Below are 19,133 nucleotides of genomic sequence, written 5' to 3'. Positions count from 1 at the left end.
CAGGTGTCCGGGGAGGGGGGCGGGTACTGCCGAGAGGAGGGAGGGGGATGGGTTTGCCAAGGATGAGTCTCCCGCCACACAAGGGTTCCCAGGAGCCATGTCTTCCCTGAGATGTGTGTGTAGGGCAGAAGCCACCAGCTCATCTCCCACACACACGGCCGCCATCGTCATCAAAAAGAGGAAGAAGGATGCAGGGAAGTGGAAACCCAGGCACCGCCCCGGACTCTGCCAGCCGCTCGCCGAGGCAGCCACGGCCAGGCCTGAGGTCGTGAGTGCAGCTCTCACGTCTACTCGCCACGGCATCTCGGGCCAATGGCCCGGCTTCTCCCTGGACAGGGGCCGTTCTCCCCAACACGCACTCCTGGCCTGCCCACTGCTCCAAATCGCAGCCAGCAGGCTTGCCAAACTCTGCTTCACCAACCTAGCTGTCTTGCGCGTAGCTCCATGAGCTCTGACTGGGCTGAGGAAACCAGAGCTTGGACCCCCACTCTGGGGACAAACCCACCAGGGCCCCAGACCACAGGGAGTCCACACAGTCTGTGCCTGGACCCCCACTCTAGGGACAAACCCACCAGGGCCCCAGACCACAGGGAGCCCACACTGTCTGCGCCCACAGCCTGACTGCCTCACCACTTCCCCTGGGACTGAGCGACCGCAGGCCAGACCCCTGACGCACCTAAGGGTCCAGCTGATCCGATGCCACCGCCACATGGCAGGACCGCAGACACAGCAGTGTCTTCAGGACACAGTTCCAGGGCATCTAGCCCAGCGTGGCAGGAAGTCTGCTCTGACCCTCAGGGAAGTGACCGGACACGGTCTTTCTGCTGTTCTGGCCACTGTTGCCGGATCACAAAACCAGCTGTCGGCCAATGCCCCACAGAAGCTCAGCCCAGGCCACTGCGATGGCGACAGAGGCAGCACGGACACACCTAAGGGTCCCGCTGATCACGTGACCCACCGCTAACGCGCCTGTAACCGAGAACCTGCTGTCCTAGCAGGCGGCCGGGCAGCCGTGCCGATGCCCAGAGGACCACGCCTCTGGACCATGCGGCTGTCCTGTGGCTTCCTATTCTCTGGCTACGACGGAGCCTGCCCCTGTGTTGGGACCACGCTTGGTTGAAACTGGGCAAAGGGGACTTGTGGTCATTCTTTGAGCTCCGATACAACCCTGGCCTCCACGTGGGCACTGCCTGGGGCAGGACCACGAGGGCCCCTCCCCCTCCCCCACGCCTCTGGTCTGCAAGGAAGGTTCTGGAAATGCAAGAAACAGCAACAGAGAAATAGCATGAAATTAAGTTGTTCACGGTTCTAATAAGAAGTGTGCAGGGAGAAAAGCAGAGGCCGTGGGCCGTGCAGCGCTCAGTCAGGTGTCTGGGAAGGTGCACGTGGCAGTTCCACGGACACCACCAGGGCTTCCGACGTGCCGCCGCACAAACCCAGCCCACAGCAGGAGCCCACGTCCCAGCCACACCTCTCACGATCAGGGCTCTGGAAGGCGGGAGACACCCGGCGGTGCTGTGCTCAGGCAGCACAATCGCCCCCCTTCAAGCCCGGGGGCGGGCACAGCCAAGGATCACCCTGGCTTTGCCACAGGTCGAGGACGGTCTGAGCCACACTAAGCCTTGCCTGGGGCCCATGGCAGCCACGCGGGAACTGCCCACATGCACAGGGCATCCCTGACACACTCTGAATGGAGAGTAGCAGGTGGAGGTGGGGACTCACTTGGGGACCGCGGCCCACGTCTTCTTTAACCGGTAGACAGAGTTGGACTGCAGAGCAGACACAATGGCCCGCAGGGAGGAGAAGTTCTTCAGGAGCCGGCATTCCTGTGGAGGAGCGATGGACAGGGACGTGGTGAGGTGGGGGAGTGATGGACAGGGATGTGGTGAGGTGGGGGGTGATGGACAGGGACGTGGTGAGGTGGGGGGGTGATGGACAGGGACGTGGTGAGGTGGGGGAGTGATGGACAGGGACGTGGTGAGGTGGGGGGGTGATGGACAGGGACGTGGTGAGGTGGGGAGTGATGGACAGGGATGTGGTGAGGTGGGGGGGGTGATGGACAGGGACATGGTGAGGTGGAGGAGTGATGGACAGGGATGTGGTGAGGTGGGGGGGTGATGGACAGGGACGTGGTGAGGTGGGGGGAGCGATGGACAGGGACGTGGTGAGGTGGGGGGAGCGATGGACAGGGACGTGGTGAGGTGGGGGGAGCGATGGACAGGGGCGAGGTGAGGTGGGGGGAGCGATGGACAGGGGTGAGGTGAGGTGGGGGAGTGATGGACAGGGACGTGGTGAGGTGGGGGAGTGATGGACAGGGACGTGGTGAGGTGGGGGAGTGATGGACAGGGATGTGGTGAGGTGGGGGAGTGGTGGACAGGGATGTGGTGAGGGGGAGGAGTGATGGACACAGGGACGTGGTGAGGTGGGGGAGTGATGGACACAGGGACGTGGTGAGGTGGGGGAGTGATGGACACAGGGACGTGGTGAGGTGGGGGAGTGATGGACACAGGGACGTGGTGAGGTGGGGGAGTGATGGACACAGGGATGTGGTGAGGTGGGGGAGTGATGGACAGAGGGATGTGGTGAGGTGGGGGAGTGATGGACACAGGGACGTGGTGAGGTGGGGGAGTGATGGACAGGGACGTGGTGAGGTGGGGGAGTGATGGACACAGGGATGTGGTGAGGTGGGGGGAGTGATGGACACAGGGATGTGGTGAGGTGGGGGAGTGGTGGACAGGGATGTGGTGAGGTGGGGGAGTGATGGACACAGGGATGTGGTGAGGTGGGGGAGTGGTGGACAGGGATGTGGTGAGGTGGGGGGTGATGGACACAGGGATGTGGTGAGGTGGGGGGAGTGATGGACACAGGGACGTGGTGAGGTGGGGGGTGATGGACACAGGGATGTGGTGAGGTGGGGGAGTGGTGGACAGGGATGTGGTGAGGTGGGGGGTGATGGACACAGGGATGTGGTGAGGTGGGGGAGTGGTGGACAGGGATGTGGTGAGGTGGGGGGTGATGGACACAGGGACGTGGTGAGGTGGGGGAGTGATGGACACAGGGATGTGGTGAGGTGGGGGGAGTGATGGACACAGGGACGTGGTGAGGTGGGGGGGTGATGGACAGGCACGTGGTGAGGTGCTGGTTTCCTGCCTCAGAGCTACCCCAGCCGCTATGGATTCCTCCCTCGGAATCTGCAGCTGTGTAAACAGCACAGAGAAGTGGCCCCTTCTCGCACCGCGGGCACGGAGACTCACAGGGATTCTGGCCCCGTTTGCTTGCGTTCCTGCCTCTAACACACTGTCTGTGAGGCTATTAAGTTCTACAGCTTCCAGCTTTCCCAGTAAAAACACGAATATGGGTCACCTATGGCGCTATTGTGCTAGAGAAGGGCCTGTGCACCAGACACACACACACACACACGGGACACTCAGGACGAGGGCGGGCCCTGTGCACCACACACACACACACATGGGACACTCAGGACGAGGGCGGGCCCTGTGCACCACACACACACACACATGGGACACTCAGGACGAGGGCGGGCCCTGTGCACCAGACACACACACACACACACGGGACACTCAGGACGAGGGTGGGCCCTGTGCACCAGACACACACACACACGGGACACTCAGGACGAGGGTGGGCCCTGTGCACCAGACACACACACATGGAACACTCAGGATGAGGGTGGGCCCTGTGCACCAGACACACACACATGGAACACTCAGGACGAGGGTGGGCCCTGTGCACCAGATACACACACACGGGACACTCAGGACGAGGGTAGGCCCTGTGCACCAGACACACACACACACACGGGACACTCAGGACGAGGGTGGGCCCTGTGCACCAGACACACACACATGGAACACTCAGGACGAGGGTGGGCCCTGTGCACCAGACACACACACACACGGGACACTCAGGACGAGGGTGGGCCCTGTGCACCAGACACACACACACACACACGGGACACTCAGGACGAGGGTTGGGCCTGTGCACCAGACACACACACGGGACACTCAGGACGAGGGTGGGCCCTGTGCACCAGACACACACACACGGGACACTCAGGACAAGGGTGGGGTCTGTGCACCAGACACACACACACACGGGACACTCAGGACGAGGGTGGGGTCTGTGCACCACACACACACACACGGGACACTCAGGACGAGGGCGGGCCCTGTGCACCACACACACACACACGGGACACTCAGGACGAGGGCGGGCCCTGTGCACCAGACACACACACACACGGGACACTCAGGACGAGGGTGGGCCCTGTGCACCACACACACACACACACGGGACACTCAGGACGAGGGCAGGCCCTGTGCACCAGACACACACGGGACACTCAGGACGAGGGTGGGCCCTGTGCACCACACACACACACACGGGAACACTCAGGACGAGGGTGGGCTCTGTGCACCAGACACACACACACGGGAACACTCAGGACGAGGGTGGGCTCTGTGCACCAGACACACACACACACACATACACGGGAACACTCAGGACGAGGGTGGGCCTTGTGCAGCAGACACACACGGAACACTCAGGACAAGGGCGGGCCCTTTACACCAGACACACATACACGGGAACACTCAGGACGAGGGTGGGGCCTGTGCACCAGACACACACACACGGGACACTCAGGACGAGGGTGGGTCCTGTGCACCAGACACACACACACACACACATACACGGGAACACTCAGGACGAGGGTGGGCCTTGTGCAGCAGACACACACGGGACACTCAGGACAAGGGCGGGCCCTTTACACCAGACACACACACACGGGATACTCAGGACAAGGGTGGGGCCTGTGCACCAGACAGGGCTGGGCGCAGCAGCCACGCTGGGTGCGGATGGCGCTGACCATCTCTGACCCCCCCTGTCCTAGATACCAGGAGCTCAAGAATAGAAGCCTCACTTGGTGAAGTGATCAGCTTTGGCTTTTGTGCCGTAGCCGAGGGGAAACATGTTTATTCACATTCATGTGGTTTCAAATTGGCTTGTCCTGCAACCACAAACATCCAGAAACACCTTGGCACACCTGTGCTTCCAAAATAGGCTGGGCTTTTCAAATAAAATTGCTTTTTCTTTTAAGATTAACTTACTTGAAGGTGAGAGAGAGAGAGAGAGAGAGAGAGAGAGCGCGCACGCTTCCATCTGCTGGTTCCCTCCCTGAATGGCTGCAACATCCCACCGCCTCCCTAAAGGACCCAAAGGGGCAGGGGCTCACAGGGGCGGGGCTCACAGGGGGCGGGGCTCACAGGGGCGGGGCTCACAGGGGGCAGGGCTCACAGGGGCAGGGGCTCAAGGGGACGGGGCTCACAGGGGGCGGGGCTCACAGGGGGCAGGGACTCATGGGAGCAGGGCTCACAGGGGCGGGGCTCACAGGGGGCAGGGCTCACAGGGGGCAGGGGCTCACAGGGGCAGGGGCTCACAGGGAGCGGGGCTCACAGGGGCGGGGCTCACACTGGTCAGGAGCTCACGGGGTCAGGAGCTCACGGGGTCAGGGGCTCACAGGGGGCGGGGCTCACAGGGGGCAGGGCTCACAGGGGGCGGGTCTCACAGGGGGCGGGGGCTCACAGGGGGCGGGGGCTCACGGGGACGGGGGCTCACAGGGGGCTGGGGCTCACAGGGGGCGGGGCTCACGGGGGCGGGGCTCACAGGGGGCGGGGCTCACAGGGGGTGGGGCTCACAGGGGGCGGGGCTCAGGGGGCAGGGCTCACAGGGGGCGGGGCACACAGGGGGCGGGGCTCACAGGGGGCGGGGCTCACAGGGGGCAGGGGCTCACAGGGGCGGGGGCTCACAGGGGCGGGGCTCACAGGGGGTGGGGCTCACAGGGGGCGGGGCTCACAGGGGGCAGGGGCTCACAGGGGGCGGGGCTCACAGGGGCGGGGCTCACAGGGGGCGGGGCTCACAGGGGGCGGGGCTCACAGGGGGCAGGGGCTCACAGGGGCGGGGGCTCACAGGGGCGGGGCTCACAGGGGGTGGGGCTCACAGGGGGCGGGGCTCACAGGGGGCAGGGGCTCACAGGGGGCAGGGCTCACAGGGGGCGGGGCACACAGGGGGCGGGGCTCACAGGGGGCGGGGCTCACAGGGGGCAGGGGCTCACAGGGGCGGGGGCTCACAGGGGCGGGGCTCACAGGGGGTGGGGCTCACAGGGGGCGGGGCTCACAGGGGGTGGGGCTCACAGGGGGTGGGGCTCCTAGGGGGCGGGGCTCAGGGGGCAGGGCTCACAGGGGGCGGGGCACACAGGGGGCGGGGCTCACAGGGGGCGGGGCTCACAGGGGCAGGGCTCACAGGGGGCAGGGGCTCACAGGGGGCGGGGCTCACAGGGGGCGGGGCTCACAGGGGGCAGGGCTCACAGGGGCAGGGCTCACAGGGGGCGGGGCACACAGGGGGCGGGGCTCACAGGGTGCGTGGCTCACAGGGGTCGGGGCTCACACTGGTCAGGAGCTCAAGGGGTCAGGGGCTCACGGGAGCAGGGCTCACAGGGGGCGGGGGCTCACAGGGGGCAGGGCTCACAGGGGGCGTGGCTCACAAGTGGCAGGGGCTCACAGGGGGCGGGGCACACAGGGGGCGGGGCACACAGGGGGCGGGGCTCACAGGGGGCGGGGCTCACACTGGTCAGGAGCTCATGGGGTCAGGGGCTCACAGGGGGCAGGGCTCACAGGGGGCGGGTCTCACAGGGGGCAGGGTTCACAGGGGGCGGGGCTCACAGGGGGCGGGGCTCACACTGGTCAGGAGCTCACGGGGTCAGGGGCTCACAGAGGGCAGGGCTCACAGGGGGCGGGTCTCACAGGGGGCAGGGCTCACAGGGGGCGGGTCTCACAGGGGTCAGGGCTCACAGGGGGCGGGGCTCACACTGGTCAGGAGCTCACGGGGTCAGGAGCTCACGGGGTCAGGGGCTCACAGGGGGCAGGGCTCACAGGGGGCGGGGCTCACACTGGTCAGGAGCTCACAGGGTCAGGAGCTCACGGGGTCAGGGGCTCACAGGGGGCAGGGCTCACAGGGGGCGGGGCTCACGGGGGCGGGGCTCACAGGGGGTGGGGCTCCTAGGGGGCGGGGCTCAGGGGGCAGGGCTCACAGGGGGCGGGGCACACAGGGGGCGGGGCTCACAGGGGGCGGGGCTCACAGGGGCAGGGCTCACAGGGGGCAGGGGCTCACAGGGGGCGGGGCTCACAGGGGGCGGGGCTCACAGGGGGCAGGGCTCACAGGGGCAGGGCTCACAGGGGGCGGGGCACACAGGGGGCGGGGCTCACAGGGTGCGTGGCTCACAGGGGTCGGGGCTCACACTGGTCAGGAGCTCAAGGGGTCAGGGGCTCACGGGAGCAGGGCTCACAGGGGGCGGGGGCTCACAGGGGGCAGGGCTCACAGGGGGCGGGGCTCACAAGTGGCAGGGGCTCACAGGGGGCGGGGCACACAGGGGGCGGGGCACACAGGGGGCGGGGCTCACAGGGGGCGGGGCTCACACTGGTCAGGAGCTCATGGGGTCAGGGGCTCACAGGGGGCAGGGCTCACAGGGGGCGGGTCTCACAGGGGGCAGGGTTCACAGGGGGCGGGGCTCACAGGGGGCGGGGCTCACACTGGTCAGGAGCTCACGGGGTCAGGAGCTCACGGGGTCAGGGGCTCACAGAGGGCAGGGCTCACAGGGGGCGGGTCTCACAGGGGGCAGGGCTCACAGGGGGCGGGTCTCACAGGGGTCAGGGCTCACAGGGGGCGGGGCTCACACTGGTCAGGAGCTCACGGGGTCAGGAGCTCACGGGGTCAGGGGCTCACAGGGGCAGGGCTCACAGGGGGCGGGGCTCACACTGGTCAGGAGCTCACAGGGTCAGGAGCTCACGGGGTCAGGGGCTCACAGGGGGCAGGGCTCACAGGGGGCGGGGCTCACGGGGGCGGGGCTCACAGGGGGCGGGGCTCACACTGGTCAGGAGCTCACGGGGTCAGGGGCTCACAGGGGGCAGGGCTCACAGGGGGCGGGGCTCACAGGGGGCGGGGCTCACAGGGGTAGGGCTCACAGGGGGCAGGGCTCACAGGGGGCAGGGCTCACAGGGGTAGGGCTCACAGGGGGCGGGGCTCACAGGGGGCGGGGCTCACAGGGGGCAGGGCTCACAGGGGTAGGGCTCACAGGGGGCGGGGCTCACACTGGGCGGGGCTCACACTGGGCAGGAGCTCACACTGGTCAGGAGCTCACGGGGTCAGGGGCTCACAGGGGGCGGGGCTCACAGGGGGCGGGGCTCACAGGGGGCAGGGCTCACAGGGGCAGGGCTCACAGGGGGCGGGGCTCACACTGGTCAGGAGCTCACGGGGTCAGGGCTCACCCAGCACTGGTGACCGCCTGCCTGGATCTGTCACTTTCTCATGGAGGTACAACAGGAGCTGAGCAGGCTCTGGGGATGAGCGCACCCTGAATGAGATCTGGGTGTGCAGCCCTTAGACACAGACCAGGGTCCCAAGGAGGTGGCCAGGTGCAGGCACTGATGCTGGGATGAAGCTCGGCCCAGGGTGCTGCCCGGCCACAAGCCTGCACCATGCTGAGGGCAGAGGGCAGAGGGCGTGGCAGGAACAGCTGGTGCTGCAGGTGCCACAGCCTCGGTGGGGCACCCAGTGCACAGGAGTGGGCTGGACACCAGTCTCACAGGAGAAATAAGCCTGCTCCCAAGGGAAGACGGCACCTGCCTCCCTGCCTCGCTCCCTCCCTCCCTCCCTCTCTCTCCCTCTCCCTCTCTCCCTCTCCCTCTCTGAAGCTACAGTAGCATGCCGCAAGCCTCCCTCACGGCCAGAGCCCCGACTCGGAGCTCGGGCGGCCCCCGCAGCGGCTACCCTGCGACTCACATGAGCAACACCGATCCACTTCTCGATGGCCCTGGCCCTCTGCTGGGTCTTGAGCTCCCTGCCGCCCAGGACGGTGCTGACGACACACCTGGTGAGCGCATTGAACTGACAGATGGTGGCGCGGATCGTGGGCGCCAGGTGCTTGTTCCCCTTCCTGTCCCGCTGCGACCAGACGCAGCCCAGGCAGTGGTGGGGCACCACTTTCTTGAAGAGTTGCTGGAAGAGACAAGGGCAGGGCTGTGAGGGCGGCGCGGGCCTCGCACCAGCAAAGCCCCTACCCTGGGCACGCAGCCCTCTCCCTGCCTCCTGGTGGCCATTCCAGCTGCGGTCAAACCACTAGCACACACCGTCCCTCACGAGCGCAGAGGTCAGAAAGACTACGCCAGCTCTTCGGCCTGCTCAACAAGCAAGGAAATTGAAAGGAAATTCAGGTAAAACCCACACTACGACTCAGAAAAAATAAAAAGGGAAAGAAAGCAGTGGTTGGGGTCATTTTAGCTTCCAGATCACATCCTGGTGCGTCCGCGGCCCTCACGCCAAGAACCGTCTCCGGGGCAGAGGATGGGCACGGTGCACACCACGCCGGCCGATGTCGCGCACTCTGTCTGCGACATGAACACAGCAGGAAGCGCCGGGCGGGGGGAGGGGGTGATCCAGCGCCTCCCGGGGAGGGCGAGGAAGTGGACGTGGGGCCAGGTCTGCTCTGGAATGAGGGGCCTGCAAAGTCCTCCGTGCTCCTGTTACACTCCCGATCGCGGAAGCCGAGAGCAAACGCGAGCAGGTCACTCTCACTTGCTCACGCGAGGAGCAGGGGACTCTGCCACCTGCTGGGCCATGGTGGTGACAGACAGGCGGACAGCCTGAGGCCGGACACAGCCCACAGGCCTCTCTGCTTCCGTGGGGCCGTGAGCTGTGACTGACGCAGTCACGCACAGCTGCCAGAGCACCCAGCCTTCGTGGACACACGAAGCACACGTGGACACGAGCCCCAGACTCGGCCTTTTCCTAACTTGGGCTCTGACCCCTGCACGGTCCTCTGAGTGAACAGCTCAGCTCCTGAAGTATTTGTGGGCCTACAGGAGGGAAATACCACGGGACGGGCAGATCTGGTTCCACGGGCTTAGAATTCTCACTTCTCACCCCGTCCAGAGCTTCAAGCAAAAGGCGCCTCCACCCGAGACTCCAGGAACTTGGCCTGAATTTCTCGGACGGCTCAGGGAGGCCTGCCTGCCCAGCCTCCCCACCTGGTGCCACGGAGAACACATACCGCATCCATGTAGGTCAGCTGCTCCGCCACCAGGTCCTCCGAGAAGCAGGTGAATTCTGCCGGTCCTCCGGCCTCCAGCCCCTCTTCCTCCTCCAGGCAGAAGGAGATGGTGGTGGGAGGCCCGTCTGCTCACATGCGGGAAAAGAATCCGATTTGCGCCACAGCAGAGAACTGCTCAGGCTGAACTGGACAGCTAAGGCTAAGCAGAGAGCACCAACAGGGGGCAGAGCAGGCGCAGTCGGCCTGGTCTGGGAGGCACGGGCCTCCGTCTCTGCGTGTACCCAGGGCGTCGGGCCACCACACACAAACCCCTGGGTCCTAGGCCGAGGTCAGAGCCAGGCACGGTGACATCCTCAACACGCCGAAGGATCAGCTCCAGGACTAGCCCAGCTAACTGCTAGGCCCAGACACATCATTCTTGGGGCGGGGCAGGGGGAGCTCTTGGAAGAGAGGCCTGGGGCAGTGAGCAGGAAGGAGGCAGTCTCCGTGGGTGGGCCGGGCCACTCTGGCGTCAGCCACGCTCACGAAGCCCTCGGTTCTCAGAGAGCCTACAGAATCCTCAGACTGCACAGAGCTGCTTGCAGGGGAGCCTGACCACAGCCATCACCAATGGACAGACATGGGCACAGCCCCGGGGCACGCAGAAAACCGCTGGACTCGCACCCAGGAGAGGCCTGACTGGAGCAGGTGTGCCCGAGCCCTTGGCCCCGCCCTGGGCCTCCCGGTTCCTCCTCTCCCTGCTGTCTCAGCAGAGGTGGGGTCCAGGGAGCCACCTCCCCCCAGATGTGTGTGCTGCTTTTTAAGCTGTTTCTCTTTGTGGAATTGAAGAATCTGGGGCATCCTGGACCAAGCTGGGGTGGACTGTTCTGGGTTCAGGGGGAAAGTGGTGCCTGCGCCCTCTGGTGGCGGGAATGTGACGGGGACTTGCCCCTGACCACGCCGTGGGTGATCCCAACGCAGAGGGGGCTGGATTAGGACTGAGAATGAGGCGGGGTCCCGGCCTGCCCCTGGAGTCCAGGACACACACGGGAGGACCTGAAGGAGTGTGGAGCACGTTGCAGAGGTGACTTCTCCGTTTTCCCTACACACAGCCCTGGCACTCTCTCGTGCAGCAGAGTACATCCAGGTCCCAACAAGAATTCCGAGTGGGCCTCACGCGCCCTCACCAGCTGCCCCACACATGTGGACAGCGCAGAGGCTCATGGGTGCAAAGGCTTGGCCTGCCCCAGGGAGGACCCCTGCACTCAGCAGGCAGGGCTGGGGGCTTTCTTGAAGAAAACTGTCCACATTGAACACAGGCTCATTCGTGGGTGTGGCCAACCCAGCACCCTGGCTCGGGGGCAGTCCTGAGGCCGGCCGGCAGCTGCCACTGAGGGGCGCACGTGGGCGAGGGCGGCAGGGGCTGGAGTTGCAAGTGCGCCCTGTGGGCAGCGCTCAGGGCACTGCATGGACATCAGCCTGTTTTCATTGGCACCCAGGGAGCTTCTGTGCCGACGAGCCGTTCCCGTTCCCTCCCCGAGGAAATCAGCCACCACACTCTGCCACAGGCTCCGAGTGGGTCAGCTGCCACGGCCACGGCCCCACCCCAGCCCTCACACCCGACCTCCTTCAAAGCCTGAGCGCGCCAAGCCCCCCACGGCGTGCAGGGGCGTCCCCGATACTGCAGTCACTTGGGAAGAAACAGCCCCAGAGACTTCCTCTGCCGAGGTGCGGGGTGACGAGCTCTGGCTGGCACAGCTCACGTGTGGGAGGGGAAGCCCTTTTGCGAGCTCTGGGGAGGGCAGGGGTGGAGCTGGATGCGCTCCTGCCTGCTGGGGAGGGCTGGCCGCCTGGCACGGGCTCACCCTGGGCTGGGGAAGTGGCAGCGCGAGCAGGTGCAGGCTGGGCAGCTAAGCAGTCGTGGGAAACCCACAGCGAGCACTCAGCCCACGTGAGCCGCGGGTTCCTCACCTGTGCAACGAGGGAGCGGGCTGGGAGGGGTCGGGCCTCGCGAGCAGCCCTGCGGGCACCTGGGGCTCCTGCACCACACCCGCCCCAGGCAGCCAGGTCCCGCTGGGCCACCGGGGTCGGGCGGGGTCCACAGGCCAGCAGTACTCACTGTCCGTCTCCACGTCCTGTTTCTGGAACTGCTCCAGCAGCCCCTGAGCCCTCCGCTCTGGGTCCGAGCCCGGCATGGCCCGCTGCAGGTAGGCCAGCAGCCGGTGCAGGCAGGGGAAGAGAGGGGGCTCCCAGAAGTCCTCAGCACACTGGTCGAGCCAGGCCCTCAGGATGGACGCGATGGCGCTGTGGGGACAAGGGCGGTGTCACTGCACCCAGCTGGGGGGCACTGGGGCAGCCAGGACCCCACCGTCCCAGGGCTCCTGGAAACCTCAGGGAGCGTAAGCACTTGGAAGGAGGCTGCCACGCTTGGTTATTGCACACGGTGACTGAGGGCAGGAAAAACCCAGCCGGGGCAGGAGACTCAGTGAGCTCTGATGGCCACCTCACGGCCGTGCACACAGTGGACAGCACTTTCCAACCTGTGCTCAAGCCAGGACCACAAAATGTACTTCCAGCAGCCAGAATCCATCTGGAAAAGATAAACCCACACACACAACAAAGATCACCAGCGCAGCGTCAACACCAAGACAGCTGCAGGGAACTCCCCTCTGTCTCTCCAATTCCAGTCTGAGAGGGGAAGGAGGTGAGGTCTCTACAGATTCGGCAGAAGCCGTGGGTGGGCGGGGCTCAGCGCCCAGGAGGAGGCAGGTCCCTGGGCAGGCGGCCCTCAGGCCAGGGAGGAGACAGAAGAGCAGGCAGAAACAGTGTGTGCTGCAAATCCGGGAGGGCTTCAGGGACCTGCTGGGCTGTGCCCCGTGGAGAGGGTGCGGGCTCAGAGCCCCCACCACAGCCCCCGGGGACAGCTGCAGAAGCGGACCAAGACACACACCTGCCCTTTATAAAGACCTAACTGACAGAAAGCTTTTAGCCAAAAAAAAAATCTTCTTAGCAAGCGTCAGGATCACCGTCGTCACACGATGATTCCTTAGACCCCGGTTTACTCAACTCTGCTGCCCCTCTGCCAGGCTGCCGGCAGCACAGTGTCCTGAGCACGTGCCCCGCAGTGTGGACGCACCACGGCCTCCTGCGCTGGGCCCTGTTTCAGGGACGCCTCTCCCCGCGTGAGCACTTGTCCCGGGAGCCCGACAGAAGGCAGGCCGCTGCGCCACCTGCTCTCAGGTCAGTGTACTCCACTGGGTCCCCACAATGCTCAGCTGTCTACACCCCAAGTAAATGACAGGAAACCACCAATGCTGGCGACCACCCACGCTCTCCAAACCTTTGCTGCACATTAAATACCGTTTTAAAAGTCCCATTCCTGGGGCCTACACGGTTAAAGTGGCTGTCCGCAGTGCTGGCCTCCCACGTGGGCGCTGGTTCAAGTCCCAGATGCTCCACTTTCGAGCCAGCTCCCTGCTCATGGCCTGGGAAAGCAGTGGAGGATGGCCCAATTGCTTGGGCCCCTGCACCCATGTGGGAGACCTGGAAGAAGCTCCTGGCTGCTGGCTTCAGTCTGGCCAAGCTCCAGCCTTTGTGGCCATCCGGGAAGTGAACCAGCAGAGGGAGGATCTCTTTCTCTGTCTCTCCTTCTCTCTGTAACATTGCATTTCAAACAGAAAAAAATTTCACTGCCTTCCAGAAGCTAGGAGTTAACTGGGCTCTGGGAGAAACAGAACGAGGGGAGAAGCCCACAGACCCCCACGTCCTGAGGGACGCCCGTGGCTCGTGCTGTTTCTGCGTTCCTCACCAACGCCTACATCCTGACTCGGCAGAGAAGCCAGCAGCGGCCTCGCGTTCAAGGTACACGGCGTTCCCCCAACCACCTTCTCCTCCTTCCCAAGGAGTGGGGAGGGCACGGCAGGACCGCGGGGACGCGAGCTCGCACAGCGCCTGCAGGGGGGCAGGGTGAGCCCCGTGGCGCCACACTCCCTCCATGACGCCGCAGGACGCCGAGACACGGAGCAGAGCACGCACCGCACAGAGGCACAGGGACGGCAGCCACGCGGCACCTCCGGCACTAAGGCAGAACCACACCCCAGGGACACTAACTCCTTAACCACCCACACACGTTCTTTCTAAAATCACAAAACCTCCTGTTTATTGCAAAAGTAAATCTCATTAACACACACAGACAACACAAGCAAAGTGTCTCCTGCCCCTTGATTCTGAGCCTGCCCTGAGACCACCTGTCACCACTCTGCAGGGCATCCTTCCAGATGTTTCTGTGACTATGCACAACCATTTACCATGCAAATGCGCACGTCTGTAAAAACCAGTGTGGGTCTTCCACTGGACGCACATGGAGCCCCACAGGGTGGATGCACCATGGCCTCCTGCGCTGTGCCCTGTCTCAGGGACACCTCTCCCCGCCGTGTCCTGAGCACGTGCCCCGCGGGGTGGACGCACCATGGCCTCCTGCGCTGGGCCCTGTCTCAGGGACGCCTCTCCCCGCCGTGTCCTGAGCATGTGTCCCACAGGGTGGATGCACCATGGCCTCCTGCGCTGTGCCCTGTCTCAGGGACACCTCTCCCCGCCGTGTCCTGAGCACGTGCCCCGCGGGGTGGACGCACCATGGCCTCCTGCGCTGGGCCCTGTCTCAGGGACGCCTCTCCCCGCCGTGTCCTGAGCACGTGCCCCGCAGGGTGGACGCACCACGGCCTCCTGCGCTGGGCCCTGTCTCAGGGATGCCTCTCCCCGCCGTGTCCTGAGCATGTGTCCCGCGGGGTGGACGCACCACGGCCTCCTGCGCTGGGCCCTGTCTCAGGGATGCCTCTCCCCGCCGTGTCCTGAGCACATGCCCCCGCGGGGTGGACGCACCATGGCCTCCTGCGCTGGGCCCTGTCTCAGGGATGCCTCTCCCCGCCGTGTCCTGAGCATGTGTCCCGCGGGGTGGACACACCACGGCCTCCTGCGCTGGGCCCTGTCTCAGGGATGCCTCTCCCCACCGTGTCCTGAGCACGTGCCCCCGCGGGGTGGACGCACCATGGCCTCCTGCGCTGGGCCCTGTCTCAGGGACGCCTCTCCCCACCGTGTCCTGAGCATGTGTCCCGCGGGGTGGACGCACCACGGCCTCCTGCGCTGGGCCCTGTCTCAGGGATGCCTCTCCCCACCGTGTCCTGAGCACGTGCCCCCGCGGGGTGGACGCACCATGGCCTCCTGCTCTGGGCCCTGTCTCAGGGACGCCTCTCCCCGCCGTGTCCTGAGCATGTGTCCCGCGGGGTGGACGCACCACGGCCTCCTGCGCTGGGCCCTGTCTCAGGGACACCTCTCCCCGCCGTGTCCTGAGCACGTGCCCCGCGGGGTGGACGCACCACGGCCTCCTGCGCTGGGCCCTGTCTCAGGGACGCCTCTCCCCGCGGTGTGGACGCACCACGGCCTCCTGCGCTGGGCCCTGTCTCAGGGACACCTCTCCCCGCTGTGTCCTGAGCATGTGCCCCACAGGGTGGACGCACCACGGCCTCCTGGGAGGCCGACATCCCAACTGCACACAGTTACACAGCGTATGTCCCTTGCCTGTGTGTGCGTGCACATCGGGCCTGCATGTGCATGTCCGTGCACACACAGCAGGGGCAGACTACAAGGCACGTTGTGATGAGCTCACTGAGTGGAGGCCGCAGGCCGGCACGACCCGGGGATTCTGAGCAGGGACTGGGTGCAGTCTGTCCTCTCAGCTGACGGTTTTCGTGAGCTCTGCTCGTCTACCCGTCTTACCCTTTGTGGAGGCGACCTCGCCACAGCCTGGCTTAGGCAGCCAGTGAGGCTCTCTGCGACCAGGCACGGGATTACCCAGAACCTGCACGTCCCCACGAGGCGGCGGCGGCTCTGCAGGTCAGCAGGCGTGCCCTCTGCGTGGCCGCGGCAGATCACGGGCGGGGGGGGTGAGGGGTGGGGGACGGCCCGGGGCTCGCGGCAGCTTAGGTCTCTGCTTCCCTTCTCGGGAGAGCGAGTAGCAGGGACAGGTGGGAAACGTTTGTCGTGTCAATAAGGAAAGCAACCGCACAAAACCACGAGAGAGCACAGGGGGACCAGGAGGGCGGCTTCCTGCCCCTCGGCCTGGACCACCGTGGGCCTTCACCTTGTCTGGAACCCGCAACGGGGCAGGAACCTCCCCATCCAAGGCCAGGCGGGGCTGGGTGGGGGCCAGGCGGGGTGGGGGGGAGACCAGGCAGGGCCCCCGGGACTGCTGGCTGCCGCGGGCACTCCCGGCAGCACACAGAGCTGCACTGCACACCCTTCCCGGCACAGCAGTGGGGAGACCCTGCCAGCGAGGGCTCAGAGCCCGGGGCAGGGACATACCCCACGGAGGCTCGCAGCGCAGTCACGAGAGGCGCGTCCCCGAGACAGGCAGGACAGGGAGGGGGCAGCGGGGGCAAAGGACCTGAGGGCGAGCAAACCCTCACGAGGGCCTTCTGACGCCCAGCTGACCCCAGAGCCGCACGCAGCGAGCGAGTGGGGCAGAGGCGGAGGCGGTGAGAGTTCCAGCACGCGACGGCCGCAGGTGGGCAAAGTGCGACCTGAACCACCTCCAGGCCAGAGGCTCTCTCCCACCAGGCAGGAAGGCAGGCAGCCCCTCCTCCAAGGACGGCCTCGCAGAGGGGCTGCCGAGACCCCAGCCAGACGCCCTTCCCGAGGGGGGCGCGCCCTGCACCCTTCTAGTCTCCTGTCGCTTTCTGGCCCTGGTGGAAAGCAGGGGTAGGACCCTGAGAGGGGTGAAGGCAGGATGGGGAAGCCAGCAGCCAGGAAGCCAGGGCAGGGGCCGTGGGCGGGAAAGAGGGCGAGCCAGAACCCATGTGCTCCCGTCTCACCCCTGCACTCCTGTCTCACCCCTGCGCTCCCGTCTAACCCCTGCGCTCCCGTCTCACCCCGTGTACTCCCGTCTCACCCGTGTTCCCGTCTCACCCCTGCGCTCCCGTCTCACCCCTGCGTTCCCGTCTCACCCCGTGTGCTCCCGTCTCACCACCTGTGCTCCCGTCTCACCCCCGCGCTCCCGTCTCACCCCCGCGCTCCTGTCTCACCCCCTGTGCTCCCGTCTCACCCCTGCACTCCAGTCTCACCCTGTGTGCTCCTGTCTCACCCCTGCGCTCCTGTCTCACCCCTGCGCTCCCATCTCACCCTACACGCTCCCGTCTCACCCCCTGTGCTCGTCTCACCCCTGCACTCCCGTCTCACCCCCTGCGCTCCCGTCTCACCCCTGCGCTCCCATCTCACCCCCTGCGCTCCCATCTCACCCTGTGTGCTCCCGTCTCACCCCTGCGCTCCTGTCTCCCGTCTCACCCCACATGCTCCCGTCTCACCCCCTGCGCTCCCATCTCACCCCTGCGCTCCCGTCTCACCCCACGCGCTCCCATCTCACCCCTGCGCTCCCATCTCACCCCTGCACTCCTGTCTCACCCCAGACCACGAGCTCAGAACATCTCTCTTCTATCAGCGAGAGAGAGGCAGAGGCCACACGTGCAGACTGGGCCGGGGTTGGCCCAGCTCTCTCAGTTACTCACTGTGTGCATGTGCTCACTGCGTACACGTATGTGCCCACTGTATGTGTCTACTGCATGCACTCACTGCGTGCATGTACTCCCTATGTGCTCGCTGTATGCATGTATTCACTGTGGGCACGTATGTGCTCACCACACGCATGTATGTGCTCGTGGTATGTAAGTGTTCACTGTGGGCATGTATGCACACACCATACACATGTATGTGCTTATGGTATGTAAGTGTTCACTGCAGGCACATATGTACTCACCATACACATGTATGTGCTCATGGTATGTAAGTGTTCACTGTGGGCACGTATGTACTCACCATACACACGTATGTGCTCGTGGTATGTAAGTGTTCACTGTGGGCACGTATGTGATCACCATACACATGTATGTTTTCGTCGTATGTATTGTTCACTGCATGCATGTATGTACTGACCATACACATGTATGTGCTCGTGGTATGTAAGTGTTTACTGCACACACGTATGTACTCACCATACACATGTATGTGCTCATGGTAGTAAGTGTTCACTATGGGCACGTATGTACACACCATACACACGTATGTGCTCCTGGTATGTAAGTGTTCACTGTGGGCACGTATGTACTCACCACACGCATGTATGTGCTCGTGGTATGTAGTGTTCACTGCGTGCATGTACTGAACACACACATGTATGTGCTCGTGGTATGTAGTGTTCACTCCGTGTGTATGTACTGACATGCACACGTATGTGCTCCTGGTATGTAAATCGCTGTGTGTGTCTTCACGGTGTGCCTGTATGTACTTGCCATGCACATGCACGTACTTGCTGTATGTGTGTATTTGCTATATATCCACGTTCACCGTAGTCACTGTACGTGTGCATTTGCCATGTGTCCACTTTAGGTACTGGCTGTATTGCACGTTTGCTGCACAGCTGCTCACATGCATTCACCGTATGAGCTCGGACACATTCCTCAACCTGCACCTCGGGCTTCTCACGTGCAGAATGGGCAGAAGAGTGCAGTCGTCATGACAATTATGAAAGTACGTCTGATGCTAACCAGGGATGGTTCCCACTGAGCAGCCACGGATCCCGGCTCTCGGGAGAGACGACACTGTACGACACTGCACTCCCCAAGATCGTCTTCCAGGGACCTCAGCAACTCACTCCCCAACCCCCAAGTCCGGGAGGGGGCCGCCTGCTCCCTGTGGGGCTCCGCCAGCTTCCACGGGGCCAGCAGCTGTAGGGGTCCATTCAGCAAGAAGACATGAGGCAGTCATAGGGAATCCGCCACGAGAGGTCCCCACGGTGACTCCCAGGGCGCCGGCCCCTGCAGCAGTGCCGCACGGCAAGCAGGGGTCACTGGGCACCTGGGACAGCAGCCTGAGGGACAGGAGCGGGGCAGGAAGCAGGGGTCACATGCAGACCCCTGCTGTGCGACGGGCCTTGGAAATGAGGACAGCATCTTGAGGTATCATGGGGGTCGCGGAAGCAGCGAAC

General features: G+C 64.7%; 1 protein-coding gene across 10 annotated transcripts in view; it reads right to left on the bottom strand.

The window, feature by feature from the left end:
* RGL1 (ral guanine nucleotide dissociation stimulator like 1) overlaps positions 1–19,133 on the bottom strand; it is a 197,367-nt gene that overhangs the window by 19,568 nt on the left and 158,666 nt on the right. For all 10 annotated transcript variants that reach the window (XM_070055004.1, XM_070055002.1, XM_070055001.1 and 7 more), the window contains 4 exons: positions 12,222–12,406; positions 10,124–10,248; positions 8,857–9,072; positions 1,723–1,826 (listed from right to left, as the gene is read on the bottom strand). In XM_070055004.1, the coding sequence (XP_069911105.1) occupies positions 1,723–1,826; positions 8,857–9,072; positions 10,124–10,248; positions 12,222–12,406 (630 nt within the window). The remainder of the gene's footprint in view (positions 1–1,722; positions 1,827–8,856; positions 9,073–10,123; positions 10,249–12,221; positions 12,407–19,133) is intronic.

This window comes from Oryctolagus cuniculus, chromosome 13 (assembly GCF_964237555.1).
Source record: "Oryctolagus cuniculus chromosome 13, mOryCun1.1, whole genome shotgun sequence".
Lineage (NCBI taxonomy): Eukaryota > Metazoa > Chordata > Mammalia > Lagomorpha > Leporidae > Oryctolagus > Oryctolagus cuniculus.
Note: the sequence above shows the minus strand (reverse complement) of the source record. Positions and strands in the feature narration are given on the sequence as shown.